The 24,804-nt window shown below is 39.9% G+C and overlaps 1 protein-coding gene across 2 annotated transcripts in view; it reads left to right on the plus strand.

The window, feature by feature from the left end:
• cta (Guanine nucleotide-binding protein subunit alpha cta) overlaps positions 1-23,113 on the plus strand; it is a 63,938-nt gene extending 40,825 nt beyond the window's left edge. For both annotated transcript variants that reach the window (XM_068344844.1, XM_068344845.1), the window contains exons 5-8: positions 16,352-16,402; positions 18,766-18,983; positions 19,900-20,065; positions 20,436-23,113. In XM_068344844.1, the coding sequence (XP_068200945.1) occupies positions 16,352-16,402; positions 18,766-18,983; positions 19,900-20,065; positions 20,436-20,633 (633 nt within the window). In that variant the 3' untranslated portion in view covers positions 20,634-23,113. The remainder of the gene's footprint in view (positions 1-16,351; positions 16,403-18,765; positions 18,984-19,899; positions 20,066-20,435) is intronic.
• Positions 23,114-24,804: the final 1,691 nt, after the last annotated feature.

Below are 24,804 nucleotides of genomic sequence, written 5' to 3' on the forward strand. Positions count from 1 at the left end.
TTTGGATAGATTTAATTATGGTGACGAAGAGAGTATGGACTCTCTTTCACTTTTAAATGGCCGACCCTTCCCTTAGACGGAAGTGTTGGTGACGAAGAGAGTATGGACTCTCTTTCACTTTTAAATGACCGACCCTTCCCTTAGACGGAAGTGTGTTTAGGTTTTTGGTAATTTTGCTTAACAAGTTATAGATCTATTTATTTTATATCTCTCCGCCATTTATAGGCCTCTTCGATTAACTTTCCATTTATTATAAACTTATAAAAAATTAATTTTTATGTTTGTTTATATGCGACCTTTCCTAATAGTAGGCGGTCCTTACTTGGAACCGAAGTTAATGAACATTGAGCCCGTCATATCGTATTTCCTTTTAAGAATTTATACTTTTTTAATTTTAATGTATTTGAAAGAAAATCTTTGATAGTCTCGTACTGTTTTCAAAGATGAACTAACGTTTAGTTTAGTCTCCGCAGTTGTTGACGTTCAGAACGTTCAACATGCGCTCTATCGTTACGATAGAGAGAGAGTATTTCACGGTTTCACGTTGCAGTAAGAGTAAACCGATTCTAGCATTTCGTTCATTCTTTCTTAGCTTAAATGGTTTTAATTCTAATAAAGGAACTTTTTATTTGGGAAACCTTTCAGTTTTTTTTTCCTTTAACAAATAATATGTTTTAACGATATATAATTGGGCTCATCTCTCAGGTTCTAAGTCAAGAGAGAGAGAGAGAGAGATAGAGACGGAGGGAGAGAGAGGAGAATAAACGTTTCGTTCAAGCGGGTAACGTTGTTCTCGTTTTTTACTCTTCTCCCTAGTCGCTATAGGGGAAGAAGGTAAAACGTTTCTAGAGTTTTATTCTTGTTCCCAGGCTTTATGCGGTGAGAGATTTTAAACGTAGTTTATTTGATCTAGTGTTTAGTCTCTTTTCCAGCCACTGAATTCTTTATCTTTCATTATGTTTTTCTGTTGCATTGTAAAACTGTTTTCGCAATTACTACCTTTTAATGAAGGATAGGATTGCGTGTTTCAGGTACAAATCAGTTAAAGTTTCGAGTTCAGTGAAATAAGTGCAAACAGAAAATCAAAAGTGATAAAGTGATATGCGCAAAGTGTTACAGTGTTGCGTTCGAGGGTTCGTCTGTTCGTGCCAGTTGTTCACCTAGTCCGATACCTCTTACAAGCTCCCAAGCTCAGGGGAGAAGTAATGTCGAAGGACTTATGGGTTCCACAGGCCTTGATTGACGAACAGATGTTTCCCTCCGTGGTTTCGGGTGTATCTACACACGTTGCCGACGTGATCACCCCACCCACACAAAGACGAGAGAGCCCATTTATTCCTCGTCTGCGGAAGAGGTTTCTCGCAGAAACCATGGACCAAATCTTGCAGCTTTTAAGTGCAAGTCGGTCCCTTCCGCGCAAGTCCAACGGCCTAGGTGTAGCCACTGGGTCAGTTCGGACTCGCTGCAGTCTTCGACGACTGCACACCTTCCGAGAGAGGCAAGGTGGTACCGCAACAGGCAGTAACTCCGTCTGTTGCCGCACCAGCTGTTTTAGACCCTCAGTCACAACGGACAGTAGCTCCGTTTGTTGCCGTCTTTTATAGACCCTAGTGGTCCATGCTGCAGATATGCAGTCTCAGCTTGCTTCCTTCATGCAGGAGTATCGTGCTGAGAAGGTTGACTCTGCACCTGTTAACCTACAACCTGCCACGGTTGTGCGTTCAGCAGATACTGCGACTGCCTGCTCCCACACTCCACCTGTGAGAGCTCCACCACCGATGCGCAGTCGACCCTGCCAGACGCATGTTCATGCTGCACCCTCCGTTGACATGCGTGAGCTACCGCATCAGCAGTGGGAAGGTGCTGTCAAGCTGCCGTGTTTTGCCACAATGCGGCATGCTCCGCAACCCACGGCAGTCCCTCCCACGCACCAGCACTCCGCTTTTGTTGTTGCCAGCTCCCACACTCCGACTGCGGAGAAGGTTGACGATGCACCCGTTGGCCTACAACCTGCCACGGTTGTGCGCCCGGCATGGCTGCCTGCTCCCACACTCTTGTTGTGAGAGCTCCTCCACCCATGCGCAGTCGACCCTGCCAGACGCATGCTGACTCCCACAGACACACGGAGCTCTCCGTTGCAGTGCGTGAGCTACCACAAGCTTCCGTGTTTTGACACGGTGTGTCAGCCTCAGCAACACACTGTGGTTACCGCCACTCGCCCGCAGCAAGCTAGTCAGTCAGGAGTTGAGGCTTCCCCACACAGCTTTGGTTGTTGCCAACTCACAGACTGTCTAACAGTTACATGACAATGCCTTCTGGTGTGCTACTAATACACCAGTGCTGTATGTCCTCACGCACCTGTTGGGGTTGACAGTTCAGTTTTTGACAGTTCACAGACTGTCAAGCAGTTACATAACGTTGCCTTCTGGTCTGCTGCTAATGCACCAGTGCTGTATGTCCTCACGCACCTGTTGTGGTTGACAGTTCAGTTTTTGACAGTTCACTGACTGTCAGGCAGTTACATAGCGTTGCCTTCTGGTCTGCTGCTTATGCACCAGTGAAACCCTCACTGAGATAACCTAGCTTTTCTCGGACATGGTTCCTGTAGATGAGAAAGTGCTGTTCTCCCTCCTTCTGATATTCCCTTGAGGACTCTGTCATTTGGAGAGGAGCCTTAAGCTGCTTAGCCTCCTATGGACTTTAATTAAAGCATAACATGCTTCCAGGGAGGGTAAATGGTTCCGCTTCAGTCGCTAACCCCGTCTGTTGCCACACCTGCTCCCATAGACCTTGGGCTTTGTTGCAAGACATGCAGTCCAAGCTTAGTCCTTGATAGAGGATTTTTTACGGAGAAGAACCTTCTTGCCAACGACCTTCCTACCGGTTGGTTGTACGCCCTGTTGACGCTGAGGTATCCTACTCACGTCCGCCAGTTGAGATGGTTCCTCCACCGGTGCGACCCAGTGTGGGTTGCCAGTCGCACGTTGACGTTAAGCTACTCTCGGAGGTGGTTGTGGACGTTCAGTGTGTCACTGGGAAGACGTTCAACAACCAGCAGAGGTGACTTGTTGTGACGCAGTGCGGCAACCTCAACAACCCGATAAGGGGTTGTCTGCACTACCCAGACAGTCTAGACAGTTTCGGGTTGTCGCTGTACTTCCTCGCATCCCCATGGTTGACAGTTCACAGACTGTGCAGCAGTACCATGATCTTGTGTCCGGCTCCGTCACGCATCCACCAGTGCGACCGGATTCAGCGAGTCAGACGTTGCCCACTCCGTTGCCGTTTCCTCATCAGTTTCGGATGAGGAACCCTCTGATGAGGACATGGCTGAAAAAGACGATCAACCCCCAGCCCTGCTATCCATCCAGAAGATGCTGAAGAAGGAACACGGCCCTGTCAGGCTGTGGATGAGTCTGGTTAGGACACTGTCATCCGTGGTTCAATTGGTGTCACTTGGAAGACTACACCTCCGTCCTCTTCGGTTTCATCTAGCTCTTCACTGGAAAAGGACAAGACGCTAGAAGCGGTCTCGATTCCGGTTTCCGGAAGATAAGTCTGGTCTGACTTGATGAAAGGACTTTATCAACCTTTTATAGGGTCTTCCCCTGACTGTTCAGACTCCCAACCACGTTCTCTTCTCAGACGCATCGGACGTAGGCTGGGGTGCGACCTTAGGCGGTAGGGAATGCTCGGGATTATGGAACTCGAGTCAAAGGACAATGCATTTTAACTGCAAGAAGCTTCTGGCAGTACGTCTGACCTGGAAAAGCTTCAGGTCTCTCCTTCAAGGCAAAGTAGTGGAGGTGAACACGGACAACTCCCTGCTTTGATGTTCATCTCCTAGCAAGGAGGGACCTACTCTCTGACATGGTGCGAGTTCGCAAGTGACCTCCTCTCCTGTTCAACAGGTCTAGACTTTTCACTAGTAACAAGTTTCTTCCAAGGCAACTTGAATGTCTTAGCAGATTGTCTCAGTAGGAAGGGACAATAATTCCGACATATTGGACCCTCCACAAAGATGTATGCAAGAGACTTTGGGTCACCTGGGGCCAGCCAACCATAGATCTCTTCGCAACCTCGATGTCCAAGAGGCTCTCAATACTTTGCTCACCTATCCCGGACCCAGCAGTGGTTCTTTTAGATGCCTTTCTACTAGATTAGTCTCATCTAGATCTATATGCAATCCCCTGCGTTCTAGATTGTCAACAAGGTACTGCAGAAGTTCGCCTCTCACGATGGGACAAAGTTGACACTAGTTGCTTCCCTCTGGCCCGCGAGAGAATAACTTACCGAGGTACTTCGATGGCTAGTAGACGTTCCCAGAACTCTTCCCCTAAGGGTGGACCTGCTACGTCTGCCACGCGTAAGAAGGTACTCCAAGGCCTCCACGCTCTTCGTCTCACAGCCTTCAGAGTATCGAAAGACTCTCGAGAACTAGAGGTTTTTCGAAGGAGGTAACCAGAGCGATTGTTAGAGCAAGGAGAACATCCACCCTTAGAGTCTACCAATCGAAGTGGGAAATCTTCCGAAACTGGTGCAAGTCAGTATCCGTATCCTCGACCAGTACCTCTGTAACTCAAATAGCTGACTTCCTCTTATATCTGAGGAAAGAGCGATCTCTTTCAGCTCCCACTTTCAAGGGTTACAGAAGCATGTTGGCATCAGTCTTCCGTCGCAGAGGCTTAGATCTTTCCAACAATAAAGATCTACAGGACCTCCTTAAGTCTTTTGAGACCACGAAGGAGCGTCGTTTGGTTACACCTGGTTGGAATTTAGACGTGGTTCTAAGATTCCTTATGTTAGACAGGTTCGAACCACTTCAATCAGCCTCCCTGAAAGATCTCACCTTTAAGACTCTTTTCCTGATATGCTTAACCACAGCTAAAAGAGTCAGTGAGATTCATGCCTTCAGCAAGAACATCGGATTTTCATCCGAAACGGCTACATGTTCTACATCTTGGTTTTCTAGCCAAACACGAGCTGCCTTCTCGGCCTTGACCAATATCGTTCGATATTCCAAACTTATCGTATGGTTGGAAATGAACTAGAAAGAGTATTATGTCCTGTAAGAGCTCTTAATTTCTATTTTAAAAACCTTTACGAGGCCCGTCTGAAGCTTTATGGTGTTCAGTTAAGAATTCATCTTTGCCTATGTCAGAGAATTCTTTATCCTATTATTTTCAGACTGTTAATACGAGAAGCTCATTCCCTTCTGAATGAGGAAGACCAAGCTTGGCTGAAGGTAAGGACACACGAAGTTAGAGCTGTCACAACTTCCGTGACCTTTAAACAAAATAGATCTCTGCAAAATATATTCGACGCAACCTTTTGGAAAAGCTAATCAGTGTTCGCGTCTTTTATCTTAAGAATGTCCAGTCTCTTTACGAGAACTGCTACACTCTGGGACCATTCGTAGCAACGAGTGCAGTAGTGGTGGGGGCTCCACCACTACAATTCCCTAATTCCAGAACCTTTTTAATCTTTCTCTTGAAATATTTTTGGGTTGTCCGGAAGGCTAAGAAGCCTTCCGCATCCTGGTTGATTTGGCGGGTGGTCAAATTCTTTCTTGAGAAGCGCCTAGATTAGAGGTTGTGATGAGGTCCTTTAGTATGGGTTGCAGCCCTTCATACTTCAGCACCTAGGAGTCGCTCAGCATCCTAAGAGGATCGCTAGGCTCAGTAAGGAAGACGTACTTAAAAAGGCAGAGTAATGGTTCAAGTCGACTTCCTTACCAGGTACTTATTTATTTTATGTTTGTTATTTTGAATAACTGCTAAAATGAGATACGGGATACTTAGCTTCTTATGTTAACATGTATGCTGGTCTCCACCCACCACCCTGGGTGTGAATCAGCTACATGATCATCGGGTAAGATTAATATTGAAAAATATTATTTTCCTTAGTAAAATAAATTTTTGAATATACTTACCCGATGATCATGAATTTAAGGACCCTCCCTTCCTCCCCATAGAGAACCAGTGGACCGAGGAGAAAATTGAGTTCTTGTTGACAAGAAGTACTTGAGTACCTGCTCACAGATGGCGCTGTTGTGTACACCCCCACCTGTATAGCGATCGCTGGCGTATCCCGACCTTAGATTTCTGTCGGGCAACAGAGTTGACAGCTACATGATCATCGGGTAATTATATTCAAAAATTTATTTTACTAAGGAAAATAACATTTTACATCAAGTATATTTGATAAACCTTATTGGCCCACTCTTGGGGCTCCTTAGGTGGTTAGTGCATGACACTTTACCTCTGTTTCGGTATCCATACCTCCAACATGCTGTCAATTTTTTTTTACTTGATAGTGTAACTGCAGGGTCTTTTCTCACTGGTAATTCATTGCTGAATGGATTTGCAGCCCCCAGACCAGAGTTATATAGCCCAAATTCATAAATCCAATCCATTCTTGGGGGTACATCTTTGGGGTTTAGGAACTGCTGGCTTTTAGTGAGTTATGTATGATAAATATTAGAGGTACTGTACCCTGGCAAGTCTTGATCCGTTGTAATTTCAAAGTATAATACATTACTGTATAATATACAGTGGGAAAAGTTTAGTACAAATTATGTATAGTACTTCACCTTTGAGGGAAAATTATATTTATTTATGAAAGGAAAAGATATGACAAAGGGTGATACGCTTCCTTTCCTCCCTCACTATGATGTTCAAATTTTACTCTTTGTGTATAAGTCATTGCCATTCTTTAGAATTGGTATCTTAATTCTTTTTGTGTCTGATGGTTTTTGGTTTAACATAGACTTACAGCTAAGAATACATGCTACCAACAATATGATGAAAACTTCGTTTCACGTAAGAATAAATCCCTTCAGTATTCTTTCTTTTGTATTGTTTTCATTAACAGAGCAGAGGCTGACTTGATTGTGTCATATGTGTAGGCTTCTTTAATTGACAATATTTGTTGCAATTGGGTGACAGCAGTAAATTGATATAGTTTTTGCATCGACAATGAGCTCCCAAGGTGTAATTTTTAAATATAGAACTTACCCGCTGGTTATATAAAAGAGCTGAAGTCCCTGACGCCAGGGCAGAAATTCAAATCTCGCGCTATCGAAGATACGCCAGGTGTACCAACCGCACCCTAGCGGTAGAACAGGTGGAACTACACACCAACTCCAGTTCTTCTCTCTGCCGTCATAGCTGACTGACATATAGAAGTTCGCTCTCGTGTTTTACTCTCTTGGGAAGTTGTTTGGTGATGTACGACGTTTCTTTTTTGAGTTTAAGCTATCGTTGATTAATTTCCCTTGGTTCTTATCTTGAAATCTTTTTGTTTGAGATTTTCTTTATTGCTTTTTCCCTTACTTTTTGCTTGTCGGTCTCTCACGTTAGCTTTAAAAATGGCCGACTCCTCCCCTGCTCAGCGTAGGTGTGTTAGTGAGGGTTGTCGTACACGACTTCCTAAAGGATCTATTGATCCTCATTCTATTTGTGTAAAATGTAGGGGTAAATTTTGTTCATTAGATGATAGGTGTAATGAGTGTCTTTCCTTAACTGATGATGATTTTGTTACTTTCGATCGTTATGTTAGGAGACTAGAGAGAGATAGAGTTAGGCGTAGTTCTTCCCGATCTGTGGATAGAGCCTTACCTAATTTACCTGTTCCTAATCCTGTTCCTTCCCCTGTGGTGGTAGATCAGGAACCTACTATGAAAGACATGTTTACTGCTATTTTGTCTCTTGGTGAGAAAGTTGAGTCTTTAGCAGCCGATAGAAATACTATCTTTTCCGAGTTAAAGGTATTGAAAAACCGTGAGCCTATCGGAACTGTGGAAAGTGTTTCAGTGTCTGATGTGGTACCGAAGAATCGTGACTCTCTCGGTGTTGTGACAAGAGGATGATCCTATTGAGGAAGTCTCTGAGAATGAGGAGGAGAAGCATTATCAGCATGCGGTGGACCTTCGCGAGTTTATGCTTATTCTGACTGGAATTTTCCCGGATTCATTTACCCCTGTGGCCCCTCGTTCTCCGCCTTCTGAATTCATCTTAGGTAAAGCTACCAAGGTTCCAGTTTATACCAAGATGGTTCTTTCTCGATCCTCTAAGCGGGCCTTGAAATTAATGGGTTCTTGGTTGGACTCCAAGAAATCTTTTGGCAAGACGGCCTTTGCCTTTCCTCCCGCTAGGTTAGCCTCTAAATCTAGTGTGTGGTACGAGACTGGTGAAGTGTTGGGCTTGAGTTTTCCTTCGTCTGCCCAAGGGGATTTTTCAAGTTTGGTAGATGCTTCTCGTCGTCTTGCCTTAAGGAAGAAGAAGATTTGGTGGTCCATTCCAGAGTTCGACCATTTGCTTAAAGGTCTGTTCAGAGCCTTCGAAGTTTTTAATTTCTTGGACTGGGCTTTGGGGGCTTTGAGTAAGAGGGTCTCTGATATGACGGAAACGGACACTAGTGGTTTGGTTCATTTGATGTCCTGCTTGGACAAAGGTGTGAGGGATGGCTCCAACGAACTTGCTGCCTTGTTTACAGCTCAAATTCTCAAGAAAAGGGCCACGATGTGCTCTTTTCTCTCTGCAGGAGTGTCTCCCTACCAGAAAACGGGCCTTCTTTTCGCACCTTTGTCTAATACCTTATTTCCGCAGGAATTGGTAGGCGAGGTGGCTACTGCTCTCACGCAGAAGGCCACACATGACTTAGTTACTCATTCGACTAGGAAAGTTTTGCCTCCGTCATTCTCCTCTCGTAAACCTAAGGAATCTTCTGGGTTTCGACCTCAGTCCTTTCGTGGGAAGCCCTCTGGAAGAGGCTCTTTTAAACCAGAAGGAAGGAAGCCTAGAGGCAGAGGGGGCAAGTCCGGCCGAGGTAAAGTCTGACTGCCCTTCCCTTCAGACAGCAGTGGGTGCCAGGTTGACTCACTTTTGGGAGGCTTGGGAGAGGAACGGAGCGGAACCCTGGTCCGTCCAGGTGTTAAAGGAAGGCTACAAGATCCCCTTCCTGACCAATCCTCCTTTAGTCACAGATCCAGTGGATCTTTCGCCCAAATACAGAGAGGGTCCCAAGAAGCAAGCCATGCTTCTGCAGACGTCTCTTTTATTAGAGAAGCAAGCAATAGAGGAAGTGCAGGATGTTACGTCTCCGGGGTTTTACAACCGCCTTTTTCTAGTACCCAAGAGTTCCGGGGGGTGGAGACCGGTTCTGGACGTAAGTGTGCTAAATGGTTACGTCCAGAACTCGACGTTCATTATGGAGACTCAGAAAACAGTTCTGGCAGCTGTGAGGAAGGACGATTGGATGGTCTCTTTAGATCTTCAGGATGCCTATTTCCACCTTCCGATTCATCCCAGTTGCAGACGTTATCTGAGGTTCATGGACGGAAACAAGGTCTTCCAGTTCAGGGCTCTTTGTTTCGGACTCTGCACGGCTCCTCTATTGTTCACCAAGATCATGCTGAACGTGGCAAGCATGCTGCATTCGAGGGGAATCAGGGCCTCTCTGTATCTGGACGATTGGCTGATAAGAGCCTCCTCAGCCGATTGTTGTCTGAAGGACCTCAAGATGACTTTGGATCTCTCCAGAGAACTGGGTCTCCTGGTGAGCTCGGAAAAATCACAACTGATTCCATCCCAGGAGATTCTTTATTTGGGGATGGAGATTCACAGTCGGAGTTTTCGGGCTTTTCCGTCGTCGGTGAGAATCCAAGCAGCCCTCCTAAAAGTCCAAACGTTCCTGAAGAGAGATCTTTGCTCCGTCAGAGATTGGATGAGCCTTCTGGGGACTCTCTCGTCGTTAGAGAAGTTCGTGACCCTGGGGAGGTTGTACTTGCGTCCTCTTCAGTTTCATCTCGACCGCCATTGGAAGAAAGGGGACAGCCTCGACAGGGATTGCATTCCCATCTCGGCTTCCATCAAGTCTCATCTTCAATGGTGGGACAACGAGCCCAGACTGAAAGAAGGCTTGTCTTTACTTCAGAGGAACCCAGACCTCGTGTTGTGTTCCGACGCCTCCAATTCGGGGTGGGGAGCCACTCTAGAGAAGCAGGAGCTTTCGGGGACTTGGACGGTGAAGCAAACCTCTCTCCACATCAATCAAAAGGAGCTTTTAGCTATTCATCTGGCTCTCATCGGCTTCGAAAAGCAGATCAGGGGCAAGGTGGTCCAAGTTAATGCGGACAGCACGACAGCTCTGGCCTATATTGTGAAACAAGGCGGGACCCACTCTTGGCCTCTGTACGAGATTGCAAGACTGCTCCTCATCTGGGCGGAGGAAAGGAAGGTGACTCTTTTGACGCGGTTCATCCAGGGGGTCAACAATGTGAGTGCAGACAGACTCAGCAGGAAAGGTCAGGTTCTCTCCACAGAATGGATTCTGCACCCGGACATCTGCAAGAGTCTGTGGCGGTTATGGGGTCGACCTCTCGTGGATCTCTTTGCCACCGCGAAGACCAAATGGCTAGAGTGTTACTGCTCTCCGGTTCCAGACCCCGAAGCTTTGCACATAGACGCTTTTCTGATGAACTGGTCACACATGGAGGTTTATGCTTTCCCTCCGTTCAAGATCCTTTACAAAGTGATTCAGAAGTTCATTTCACACGAGGAGACCAGAATGACACTGATAGCTCCGTTCTGGCCGTCAAGGAGCTGGTTTCCAGAGGTACTGGAATGGATGGTGGATGTTCCGAGAAGCCTTCCCATGAGACCCGATCTTCTCAGACAACCTCACTTGGCCCGAAATCATCAAAACCTCCGAGCTCTACGTCTAACTGCCTTCAGACTATCGAAAAACTCGCTAGAGCTAGAGGATTTTCGAAGAAGGCAGCCAAGGCAATTGCAAGGGCAAGAAGGTCTTCAACCATCAAGGTGTATCAGTCCAAGTGGGAGTTGTTCAGGGAATGGTGTACAGTGAACCCTCGCTACTTCGCGGTTCGACCATCGCGGATTCACCACTTCGCGGATTTTTTCCATAACCCATATATATACAGTAATATATATATATATGTATGCATGTATTTATGTATATATGTAGGTATGTATATGTGTATACATATATATATATATATATATATATATATATATATATATATATATATATATATATATATATATATATATATATATATATATATATATATATATACACACACACATATATATATATATATATATATATATATATATATATATATATATATATATATATATATATATATATATATATATATATATATATATATATATATATATATATATACAGTGATACCTCGGTACTCGACCATAATCCGTTCGAGATCCGTGTTCGACCTCCGATTTGTTCGAGTACCGAATTTTTTTTCCCCATAAGAAATAATGGTATATATTCTATTCCGTTCCCAAGCACTCGAACAGGCCCAAAATATTAATAAAACGTGTACCTAAACAACAATAATTATCTAAATGTGTATGAAATTGGTCAGAAAATCCTATAAAACAATTTTAAACCATTTACTGTACTAAAATAAAACAATTTTAAACCATTTTCTGTACTGTAGTGAACATACCTTTGAGCAGCGGTTCGATGGCATACAGGGATGGATGTGGAGAGGATGGAAGGGGGAGGTTACTGCTTGGAAGGAGAGTCCCCTTCCATGATGTGGCGGGGTAGTTCTCCTTCAGGAGTTGTTTCTCTCTCCAATGAAAGGGTGGGCAGATCTATTTCAGGGGTTTCTTCTCTTCTTTGTCTCTTCTTTGGAGGAGAAACAGGCTTTGATGTAGCAGCTTTCTTTTCTTTTGTGAAAAACTGGTCTATTGTTAATTGTTTCTTCCTCCTCTGCAGTATTCTTCGAAAATGATACATGACACTATCATTAAACATATGCACTGCCCGGTTTGCTACTGCAATTTCTGGGTGGTATTTTTCAGCAAAAGCCTGCACATCTGCCCACTTGGAACAAATTTCATTGATGAGAGAACTTGGAACATCCTCCCTTACCTCATCCTCTTCTGAAGATTCCTGCTCCACAATCAGATCCTGCTGCTGTTGTTGTTGCAGGTGCAACAATTCCTCCACAGTCAACTCGGTAGAATGGCTTTCTACAAGCTCATCAATATCATCCTTGTCGACCTCAAGCCCCAAACTCCTGCCCATGACAACAATTTCCTCAACGACATCAGTGTCATCAGAAATTACAGGGGTAGCAGTGCTTGGACCCGCCTCTGGTTGGAAACCTTCAAACTCCCTCTCTGTGACACATGATGGCCACAGCTTACGCCAGGCAGAGTTCAATGTCCTATAGGTCACACCTCGCCAAGCTTGGTCAATCATGTTAACAGAGTTGAGGATGCTGAAGTGTTCCTTCCAGAATTCCTTTAGGGTCAACTTCGTGTCACTGGTCACTTCAAAACACTTTCTGAAAAGGGCCTTGGTATAGAGTTTTTTGAAGTTTGAAATGACCTGTTGGTCCATGGGCTGGAGTATGGGAGTAGTATTGGGGGGCAAGAATTTGATTTTGATAAAGCTGTATTCTTCTTTCAAGTCATCCTCGAGACCTGGAGGATGTGCAGGAGCATTGTCCATAACCAGAAGACATTTCATTGGCAAGCTCTTTTCAATGAGGTAAGCCTTAACCTGGGGGGCAAACACTTCGTTTATCCACTCAGTAAAGAATTGTCTTGTGACCCAAGATTTAGTGTTCGAGCGCCACATAACTGGTAGTGCACTTTTACAAATATTATTTCGTTTGAACACCCGGGGGTTGTCCGAGTGGTACACTAACAAGGGTTTGATCTTGCAATCGCCACTTGCATTTGCACACAGCAACAATGTTAGCCTATCTTTCATTGGCTTGTGACCTGGCATCTTCGTCTCGTCCTTGGTAATGTACGTATTGGCTGGCATTTTCTTCCAAAATAACCCAGTCTCATCACAATTAAAGACTTGTTGTGCGATCAAATTTTGTTCATTTATGTACCGATCGAATTCCCCCACGTATTTATCGGCTGCAATTTGATCCGAACTAGCTGCCTCCCCATGCCTAGTAACACGATGAATACCTGTTCTATTACGAAACTTTTCAAACCAACCCCTGCTCGCTTTAAATGTAAATGAATCACTTTCACTGGTACTCGGACTTTTCTTCACTAATTCTTCATAGATATGCAACGCTTTTTCACAAATGAACGCTTCACTAACACTTTCCCCGGCCAACTGTTTTTCTTTAATAAATATTAAAAGCAACTTTTCCATCTCCTCAATCACTTGTGGCCTTTGCTTAGTTACCGCCGTAACTCCCGTTGCAACATTCGCCTTCTTAATCATTTCTTTATGCTTTAAAAACGTAGAAATGGTCGACTTCGCCATTCCGTATTCTACCGCTAAATCGGACACTCGTACACCATTCTCATATTTCGCTATAATTTCCTTCTTCAACTCGATCGTTGTTCGCACTGTTTTCCTCTTCTCCTTCCCCTTAACACTCATTACTTTCTTGGGACTCATTATGAAAGCTAAAAAAGCAATTAAAAGCACTGAAAATCACTAAATCACAACGAATGCTGATCGCGCGTTGTCTGAGTGACGCTCTCGAGAGAACTGATGCTTCCCGAACAAGCGAGAGTGGCCGAGATGGCGCGATCATCACAAAGCCAATGCGGTCGTCACGTGTTCGGCTGGTCGAGTACCGAATTTTTGGTCGAGCACCGCAGCAAAAATTTCTCGAAAATTTTGGTCGAACTCCGAATTGTTCGAGTATAGAGTCGTTCGACTACCGAGGTATCACTGTATATATATATATATATATATATATATATATATATATATATATATATATATATATATATATATATATATATATATATATATATATATATATATATATATATATATATATATATACACACACACATATATATATATATATATATATATATATATATATATATATATATATATATATATATATATATATATATATCTAAAGTAGGAAGATGTGATGTAGTTCTAAGGGAAAAGTATGGGAAATATGTCTGGGTAATAAGCAAAGCTCTACCTCCAGTTTGTTTCTTCATTATGATCAGAGATAAATGTAAACAAAACATTGGTTGCCATTTTTTATCGTGCTTTTTAGCGTGTTTAGGAAATGCATGATATAAAATCACCTTTAATATTTGTGCCTGTTTTAGTTTAGGGTACTGTAGTACATGCATTAAGTGTTCTGTACATTAAAGGGTAGTTTGTTAACAGTACTACGTACAAGGGAAGGTTTTAAAAGTCTGAATATACATGTTGAATAAATAGGTAAATATGGTGTCACTACTTCGCGGATTTTCACCTATCGCGGCCGCGACTGGAACCTATCTACCGCGATAAACGAGGGTTCACTGTAGAACTAACGCGATTTCCTCTTCCAGTACCTCGCTTTCCCAAATAGCAGATTTTTTCTTGGACCTTAAAGTTAAGCATAACTTCTCGTCATCGACTATTAAAGGTTACAGGAGTATGTTGGCGACGGTTTTTCGACACAGGAACCTAGACCTTTCTAATAATAAAGATATACGAGATTTACTTAGGTCTTTTGATACGACCAAGAAGATTCAAACAGCTCCCATCGCCTGGAATTTGGATGTTGTCCTTAAATTTCTCATGAGTGACAGATTTGAGCCTTTACACTCGGCTTCATTTAAGGACTTAACCTTGAAAACCCTTTTTCTAGTTACCCTCGCCACTGCGAAAAGAGTTAGTGAAGTTCACGCTTTAAGCAGGAACATTGGTTTTCGGAATGGGAAAGCCATTTGTTCTTTGCAACTGGGGTTCCTGGCCAAGAACGAAAACCCTTCTCGGCCATGGCCCAAATCCTTCGAGATTCCTAACCTTTCTGATTTGGCTGGCGGTGAATTGGAAAGTCAAGACACATGAAGTCAGAGCGGTAGCGACTTCAGTGGCCTTTAAACAGAACCGTTCTCTGCAAAGTCTGATGGATACAACATTTTGGAGAAGTAAGTCTGTTTTTGCATCCCGTTATTTGAAGAATGTTCAGACTCGCTATGAGGACTTTTTTACGTTGGGTCCTTTTATAGCAGCTAATGCGATAGTAGGTGAATGATCTACCACTACGTTCCCTTTTTTCCTAATACCCCTTTTCTATCTCTTGGAACTCGTTTGTTATGGTTGTTTGTGGAGATTGGGCGTCAGTCTTCCGCAATCTTTGATTTGGTTAGGTGGTCAATTTGTTCCTTGAGTGCACCTGGAACAAGGGTATTGGTTGAGGTTCTGTCATGTTATAGGTGGTTGTACCGTTTGACAGCTCCTAGAGATTTTCAGCCCGAGTGGATTACTGGATCTCTTAAGGATAGCGGACGAAATGAGGCAGAGTATCATTGCTGTCAGCTTCCTTATCAGGTGAGAACTGCTTAAGTTTATTGTATGTAACCCTTAAGTGAATTTTCTATATGTAGCTGTCTCTGACCCGCCACCAAGGGGTGTCAATCAGCTCTTTTATATAACCAGCGGGTAAGTTCTATATTTAAAAATGATATTTTCATAATAAAATAAATTTTTGAATATACTTACCCGCTGGTTATATAAATTTAACACCCACCCTCCTCCCCTCTAGAGACTACCTATGGTATGGCTATGAGGCATGGAAGAACTGGAGTTGGTGTGTAGTTCCACCTGTTCTACCGCTAGGGTGCGGTTGGTACACCTGGCGTATCTTCGATAGCGCGAGATTTGAATTTCTGCCCTGGCGTCAGGGACTTCAGCTCTTTTGTATAACCAGCGGGTAAGTATATTAAAAAATTTATTTTATTATGAAAATATCATTTTATAGATATGAAGGAATGATTATCCTAATACAATACAATATCTAGTTTGTTAGAGAAAATCATTTTCAAGGTAAAGTATTTATACATAGGAATGAACCAACTTGTTGGAGTTAATGCCAACCCAGTTATCATTATGTTATTCAATAATGAAAGGCAATTCCTGTTAATTGTTTTACTTTGGAACGGTCTTGCTCTGTATACTGAGCATTACACAGTTAGGTTTCCAAGCCTTATTTATTGTGATATGTGCAGTTGGTACACCATTTTCAAATATTGTGCCTTCTTGTTAGTAAATTTATTTTGCTACCTTTGTATAAAAAAGAGAAGGCTGAAAGTTAAGTTAATTTTTAATTATATTTTAATTTAGACTATTTTTATGCAGGTTTTTAAGTTGTAGAGATCAAGATATCATTTAGATTTTTCAAAAATTGTTACAAGGGAAAGTTTTATTACTGTAAAAGATGATACTGGCATTATAACCTTCAGTTTATTTTATGGTATATCCTCACCATTATTGTGGTGCAGGACATAATTTACCTTCTATGACTATATTTACTGTACTGATAAGTACTATTTTGTTTTAATTTCAGATGGATAGTGTATCATATTTCTTCAATGACTTAGATAGAATAGCAATATTGGTAAGTAGAAATTTTCCTTATGTTAGAATAAGTTATACATATTTGTATTCTTGGTAAATTACATCAAATGTGTGAAGTACACACACCGTCTCTTTCTGTTTACATTTTTTTTTATTGCTTTACTCAATTTCTTTTTCATAATTGTGTATTTGTTCCTACATATTTAAAAATCTTTTGTCTTTTAAGATAAGGAATGTCTTTTGCCGAGGTAGAATGATCATTGAATTCGTTAATGAGGTTGTTAACGACTGATGTTGAACGCGTACAAGCTGCCCCATCCACTTTCCTCTCAAAGATCCTTCACTTTTTTCTTAGGTGGCAATTGGTATAGACTCACTTTTGTGCCCTAACCAAATACTGTTACTGTATTTCTTTTCCTTCTACATTTTGTGTATTTGTGTGCTGGCTTTGTCTTTCATCCTGGAGACGAAGAAGTTTGTTCGCACTAAATGCCAAGAGAAAGGTTGTCTTTGTACTAAATTTATATCCAAAAGAGCAAAGTACCTTCATCCTATCTGTGCTGTTTGTATGGCCCCAATACTGTTTTTTGTCATCAACATTTGCTGAGTGTAGATAATGGCATCCTCTTCCATGACAGGCCTTTGATTTGAAGAAGGTCTATAGCTTTTTTATCTTGTTATTGAGAGTGCATGCTACTGAATCTCCTGCATTTATGACCATGGATTTGTGGAGGCAGTCTTAGGAGAAATAATGAGTAAGGAATGTGAGGCTGCAAGGCTTTCACCAATGACTGTTGCCTACCAAAGCTGGTTGCTGATGATATCCTGCATAGTATAAAAGACTAGACGTTTCAAGTAACCTAGTAAGGCAGAATCCAGAGACTTTAATCAATCGGATTGTGATTTTACAGGTGCTAGAGGTACTGCCAAAATGGATTCATTGTCAGAAGGAAATGGCAGAAGGAGAAGAAACATAAGAGTGGATTGCGATGTGGGTAGAATCTCCTCTGCGCAAACAGGAACCAGTGATCCATAATTTAATGTCGAACATGTCTTACAGATCATATAGGGTAACTCTATTAAAACCTTTATGATGGGCAGGGGAGAAGGAAGTCTTTATAAAGAGGAGGCATGAACAAGCTGAAAGCCTACTCGGGCAAATCCTTTCAAGTATACTACATTGAAGGCTGATGAACAAAGTACAGTACAGTATACAGAAGCTATGATTTTACATGTGGCGTGTAATATCCCCCAACTGAATTTAGCAAATACTCAGTTGAAAGTATAAGATTACCTAATCATAAAATTGAAAAATAGAAGATATAAGAAATTTCAATTGAATTTGAATGAGTCTTTCAAAATATAGTTGAAGAGATTCACATGAATTTTTTTAGCCAAGGGAAAACTATAAACACCGAATGCATTGAAGGTACAGTAATAAGTTTCTTTTAAGCTAAGAATGAAAGAAATGTAATGACTATGGTAGTGCAAAATTATATCATTACAGCAGAGTGAAGAGATTGAAACTCGTCTAGCCTGATTGGAAACAAAATTTGATAAACTAAATATAAAGTGTTTTAGAAACATTGATATCAAGAAACTGGGAAAACAAATGTGAGCAGAAAATAGAAAAAATTTGATGCATGTATGAAGTAACTTCAATTTCAAGCTTCAGAGCTTGTTCAAAAATGCACCGATAATCAGAAAATCACTTAATACTGTACATAGACTAGAGAATTACACATACACGCAAAGATGGACATAGAGGTGAAAATGGTAGAATGGCATGATGGTGAAAAACCCCAAAGGTGTGATCCTGGGTGAGCTGCATACTGATCCTCACTCCTATTGACTTGCAATGAAGAATGAGGAGTAAATGAAGTTGATTAACCCCTTAATGTAGAGTTTACAGCATCCCTTTGGCGCTCCTAGCTGCACCCACATTTTATCTTTTTGTTGTATCTCTACTCCCACTTTTTTTTTTCCATCTTACCATCCAATCTTCTGTCTTTACTTCATAGTGCAATTGCTTTATTTTCCCTAATTGCACCTCAGTGCTTAGCAGTTGTCCAAATTTCTTGCAATCAAATATATATGGTTATGGTGGTTTGTCAATGCATAGTTGAAGTTCTGAATCTAGATACATAAGGTTGTGGTGACTTGTCAATGCATAGTTGAAATTTTATGATCATAAATATTATGAATTGCTGCTTTTTAAATTTGTTACACTGAAGGCTGTGTATTATTAATGGGGTTGTGGTGAAGAAATGCGAGTTCGAAGAGACATATTGCTCTTGTATTTGCACCTTACCAACAAACTAGCAAATGTTAGAATTCAACTCGAATTTAATGTATTTTATATTATGTTTCACGACATTGATATTTATAATCTTTCAATTTCAGGAGTACATTCCAACTGATAAAGATATACTCCATTGTCGAAAGGCTACCAAAGCAATCACAGAATTTACCATACCTATCCAAAATGTACCCTTCCTCTTCGTGGATGTTGGGGGACAGCGAACACAAAGACAAAAGTGGTTCCAGTGTTTTGAAAGCGTCACGTCTATCTTATTTCTTGCATCGTCTTCAGAATTTGACCAAAGACTACTGGAAGACAGGTGGGTGTTCGTTCTTGTGTAATTATGACTATCCAAAATTTATTCTTATTAAAATAGCATCTTTTTCCTTTTTTGAAATTCTTGTTTGTTCATGTAACCATGGTGAAGCCTCCTGACATTTTTCATTACCTGAAAATTGTTTTCCACTCAAAGGTAAGATATTAAGCTACTGCATGGCATCAAGAGGTAGTTGTTAGTGCTTCTACCCACTGGTGGCTGATGATCAACAGTTTGTGTTAGTTATTCGCCCCTCCTTAAGATATTGCGACATTCCTGCAGAAAAATGAAAACTCATGATATCCTGCTCAAGTTTTGACAACATTGCAGACATAAGTGTGGCAGTTAACTTATCTTCATCTGTCATTTAGATAAAGGCGTCTTTGTCTGGGCCATATAAAGACTGAGAATGGGAACAGTATATGAGAGATGAGTTTTGTGGTGAAATAGTTCTTTATTCACGTGTAACAGTAAAGTTACTCAAGATCCAAATTTCATAAATACTGTATTGTCTAATTCAATTTTTGACAGCTCAAGTAGAGGGCAGTAAATATTTTTATTTGAAAAAAAAATGGGGTTTTGTACTTGCATAGTTTTTACATTGTTATATTCCAGTATAGTGTGTTGTACTGTATATGAAAATAATGGGGAAAGGATTACCACTCATCCAACCTTGGAAAATAAATGTTTTTGAGTACATGGTTGAAGTCCTAAGTGTTTCATTGAAATATGTGAACATTCTAGTTCAATGTTATGCACTTAAAGAATAGTTGATTATTCCTCAGGAATCTTGGGTAGTATATTCCTTTAAATCTAATGTTTTGTTTGCATATTTGAGGAGTTTTAATCTTTTAATGACGTATCATATAAAATATATTTTGTCAGCATATTTAGCTACGTTTGTTGATTTGTTTTTCAGAATAACCAATAGACTGGAAGAGTCTCTGAATATATTTGGAACAATTGTCAACAATCGTAGTTTTCGTGATGTGTCTGTCATTCTCTTTCTGAACAAGACAGATCTTCTTATTCAGAAAGTTCGCTCCAGACAGAGCAATATTTCTCACTACTTCACAGATTTTGTGGTAAGGAATCATCATGTATGTTTTATTTTTTGGTATTAATAAGGTTGTGGAATATTGTCCCTGATCAATTGATAAATAATTTTTTATTACATTATATTGTAGACATTACTGTAATGCCCCAAGTACCTTGTTCTAACATAAAATGCCAATGGGTTTTTATAATTTCATTAAAAAGATATTTTTCCACTTATTTAGATTTGGACTTTTTAAGTACTTCTCCATCATATTTAAATATTGACTAAGTAGGTTTCTCCATCATTTTAAAACAGTAATATTCTTAAATGGTGACCCCTAAAATAAAAACCATTTAGTCAGTCCTTAAATTGTTATGATATACAGTATTGTATTCGATGACATTTTTTCTTTGAAGGGTAATCCTCATGACGAGAAGTGCGTTCAGCATTTTATTCTACACAAATTTGTCGAACAGCGCAGAGCCGATAACAATCGTAGGCCGCTCTTCCATCACTTCACCACTGCAGTTGACACTGAGAACATTAAAGTTGTATTTAACTCTGTAAAGGATACAATTCTGCAGCGAAATTTGGAAACACTAATGTTACAATGAAGCTTATATGCAGGTGTCCTGCATACCCATTACAAGATGCCATTTCTTCCCTTGTGGCAAGTAAGTGTATTTGGAAACTACTTAATTTGCTGTTTAAACTCCATATTTGAAAACTTTGGAAAAGGCAGCTATGTGATTGCTGCTCAGAACCAGTTTAGTTTTCTCTTGACTGGAGTTTCTACTCTATACACAGGTGCTTTTAAAGATGACCAAGGTTGAAGTGAGGCAGCTTGCATTGATCAATTTATTCTTTCACAAATGTTAAAGTGTAAAGTCATATTGCACAAGCTGTTAAGTAGATAACTTGCATTTTTTAGCTGTTATCGCCAAGGTTACTAGAGAAAATTACATGAACGTGAAGTTGAACCTAAACCCTTATGATCATCATTCCAAAGTAGTTTTGAAGTTTGAATTGTTTTGTATATTTATCCTTGGATTGAAATATCTTACATTTAAACGTGATAGAAGATCCAGGAGAGTTTATTAGATGATACAAAATCATTAGTGAAGACATTTTCTTATATAGTTTTCATAAGATGTTTATGTATACTGTATACATTAATTCCCCTTTTTGGATCGAAAGTCTTTCCTATAAAGTAACAAATGCTCAATGTGTAGATGGGGCAGACTTATTTTTGTTTATAAAGAACATATTAAATTCCATATTTGTAGATGAACTTCGAGCTTTGCGAGTGAGATACTGCACTGTAGAAGAATCTTGAAGTGTTGGATATTGAAGATTATTGTTGAATATTGCAATTAGAATATTGGTAGTCATTGATGCGGTCACTTAATTGTGGGAAGTTTTCTTTTTTCCTTTTTAGTAGCCTTGGTTAAATCATGCGTATTTTGATATGCAGCTCTTTTTTTTTTTTTTTCTTCCTCCATGCCGTGTATATCATAATGTGACCCCAATTACGGACGATGATCTTATTTAAGTTAATTAACCCTGGACTCATTTAGAAAGACTAAGGAATCTACTAATTGACAATTATATTATTGTAGCTGTTTTAAAGCTACTAGATTTATATTATGTAGGAGAGTGTGGTAAAGTCATTAGATGACAAATGTGAGCAAGATTGATTTAAAATGCTCATGTTGTTCCTCAGTATGCAGGAAATTCATGTCACAAAGAATAATTTTTCTGTCACAAAGAAAAGAGTTCAAAGTCATTAGACTGTTTTAGTTTGGTCAGTAAATGTTTATTCTAGAATTAATTTCAGGCAAGGTTGGTATCAAAAGACTGGCTTGGTTTTAGTCCTTTTGTTTTAAGTTTTTGTACATAATCATTAGTGTCATCTTTTGAATTTACTTCAAATTCCCTTAAAGAGTTTGGTTACTAATTCACAGAAATATTAGAGTAATTAACCGGAATCCCTCCTCGTACTGAGGAGTTCATTGCTATATCAAAATATTTAATTTTAGATCAGATCAATACTCATTTTGTCAATTTTATTTTAAGTTGCTTCAAACCTGGGGCTATTTAATGTAGTCTACTGTATTAGCGTGATTAAGTTGGTTTATGAAATTTAGGAAGTGTCATACAATCAAGAAGTGATTAATGCGCACAATGATCCAGAGCATGTTAGTTTAAGAGCCCTGTTGATTTGCATTTAATGCTGTAAAATATTTTTAATACTGTATTATTTAGAAAATTTTGTATATTTAGGGAAGCTTTCACTCTCTCACTAATTTATTATCGTGATGACATTCTTCATATCTTCAGAAGGTCTTCAATTTACAAATATTGAGATACAAACACAAATCCAACTGAGACTAACAGAGATAAGATGAAGAAATACTTTAATAAAACAATATTATATCATTTAATACAGTAATCATAACAACATTTGTAATAACCAGACTCGACTAGGCCTACGATTTTCAGCTGTAGAAATCGACACATAGTCCCGTTTCGTATTGCAAATGTAATCTTGCCTACTGCATTAAATTTATATAATATTGTTTACAGTATTTCATTATAAACTTTTGATACAATATGAGATTTATTATTTCAGTTAGATTTGTGTTTGTATCCGAATGTTTAGAAGTTGAGGACCTTCTACTGTATTTCTGTTTCTCCATGAATTTATACTGTTGCATTTCTTGGGAGTTGAAAATTTTGGGTTAAAGATTAGGACCACAGCTATTAATGGAAGCATTTATATTTCTTCTGGCTTGAAAAATGAGGGGGGAAAGATTTGGACTACATCTGCCTGTAAGAAAAAAAATGCATTCCTGGTTTTATAGATACTTTTCTTGGATGGCTTTCCTATAGAGTCAGCTGTTTTCCTGCTAGAAGTTAATCTAAGTTGTGCCAAATTTGTTCATTTATTTTTTAGTGGACCAATCGTTATATAAGATTATCTATGAAGGTTTACCATGAGTTTAGCAAAAATGTATTAGATTTTGGTGTTTGATTTGTATCTTTTAGTTCTTATTATCAAGAATAATTTGGTATCAATTGGCATAGGAAGATTGACCATTGATGGAATATCAATTCATTATGATGATGGTCTCATTTGATAGCCAGTCATGGAAATTTAGAGTTCATTTGGCAATGTTTGTTGGTTAAGGCTGCTGACACGCCAAGTCCGTTTTGGTAGCAGGTTGAGAATTTGGCTTTTTTTTTTTCACGTTACAGATAGACGTAAGTTACTTTGAATGATCGTGTAGTACTTTATTACATTACTATCTCCTGAAGATGGTGGTGTCCGGAAAAAAATATGAAATTGGTATGGTTTGGCATTTTTTAAAAACAAAAGTTGTAAAGAAGTTGCTTTGGTACAGATAGATAAGAATATTCCCTTAGTAAACAAAGCACAAATAAAGTTTCCATGGGTCATATTTCTTTAGATTTAAGAAACATGTTTTTATAAACTTCTTATTTGCGAACAGATTCATTTCAGGTAAATAGCTTTCTGGCTTCACTAGTCACTATTACACAACAAGGACACCTCGTATTGTATTTCCATGCCTGTTACCACTTCCTTTTCTTCATCTTGCTGTCCAGCCTCTTGACCTTTCTCTCATAGTGCAACTGGGGTTGCCCCATGTTGCATGTTTCTCCTAAAGGTCCTTTGATGCCCCAATGCCACTTTACTCAAGACATACTCCAAGGACAATAGCAGTATGAATGCTATCTGCAAGGTCTAGACTTGACTTTCTAAGTTTTTGAAACTATATTTATTTATACCAGTAATCATCATTATCAGTAGGAAGTAATGAAAAAGATGCCAGTTTGGTGTAAACTTTCATATTAAAACATATAAAACAAGGAGGAATTGCAAAAAAAGTAAATCAGTATATATTGGGCAAGTAATATTTCTTGCTTGTGTATATTATCATGGCAGCTCTCACTCACTTGGATATAGTAAAATGCCTGGTCTAGATTGTAGAGCAATGGTTCTATCCTGCCAGAATTACAGGGAACTTCAATAAGTAAAATTGAGAATAGTACAAAGAATTGATTGTTACTTGTCACCGTAAAACTAGCATAAAATCCCATTTAAAAAAAAAAAAAAACACTTCCCAGTTTCTTGTGATTACTTCACAGTAAAAATGAACTTTAAACTGGCTTCCATGAATCAACTGGCAAAATCTTTGACAATATATCAAAACGGTGGAAATTTCAGAATTTTATAGGCCATAAGACAAACAGTTTAATTCAAATGCTCCTGAATAGTTAGGACGATTCAATCTTTGTAAGAAATAGAAAAATAGCTATGAGCTAAGAAAATAAACAAACAAATGTACAAACATGCTGGCAAATAATACTGCCAGCTTGGAATGTCAAAAATGAAATACACAAAAATAATCACTTGTCACTGCTAAATGAAAATGGAAAGGATTAGAGCATGAGAAGAACTGATGATTGGAAATGGGAAATATTTGCTAATCCAGGGAGACTAAAGAAACCACCTCTGCTTTGATAAAAGTTAGTAGGAAGCTTGAGGTTGTCTTTTGGATAACAATTCATGGTCGCTGCATGCACAGTTGTAACTTTTCAAGATCTATGAAATAGGTGTTGCTGAAGAGCCATTTGCACAAAATAAGGAATTTTATGATTACGGTAATGGTTTAAAAAGACCAATTGGGCTCATGCCAAAGGAAAATTGTGAAAACTATGAAAAGGGGGAACTTTAAATTGCTGTGATTCATGGGTGGAGCT

This window comes from Palaemon carinicauda, chromosome 21, assembly GCF_036898095.1.
Source record: "Palaemon carinicauda isolate YSFRI2023 chromosome 21, ASM3689809v2, whole genome shotgun sequence".
Taxonomy (NCBI): domain Eukaryota; kingdom Metazoa; phylum Arthropoda; class Malacostraca; order Decapoda; family Palaemonidae; genus Palaemon; species Palaemon carinicauda.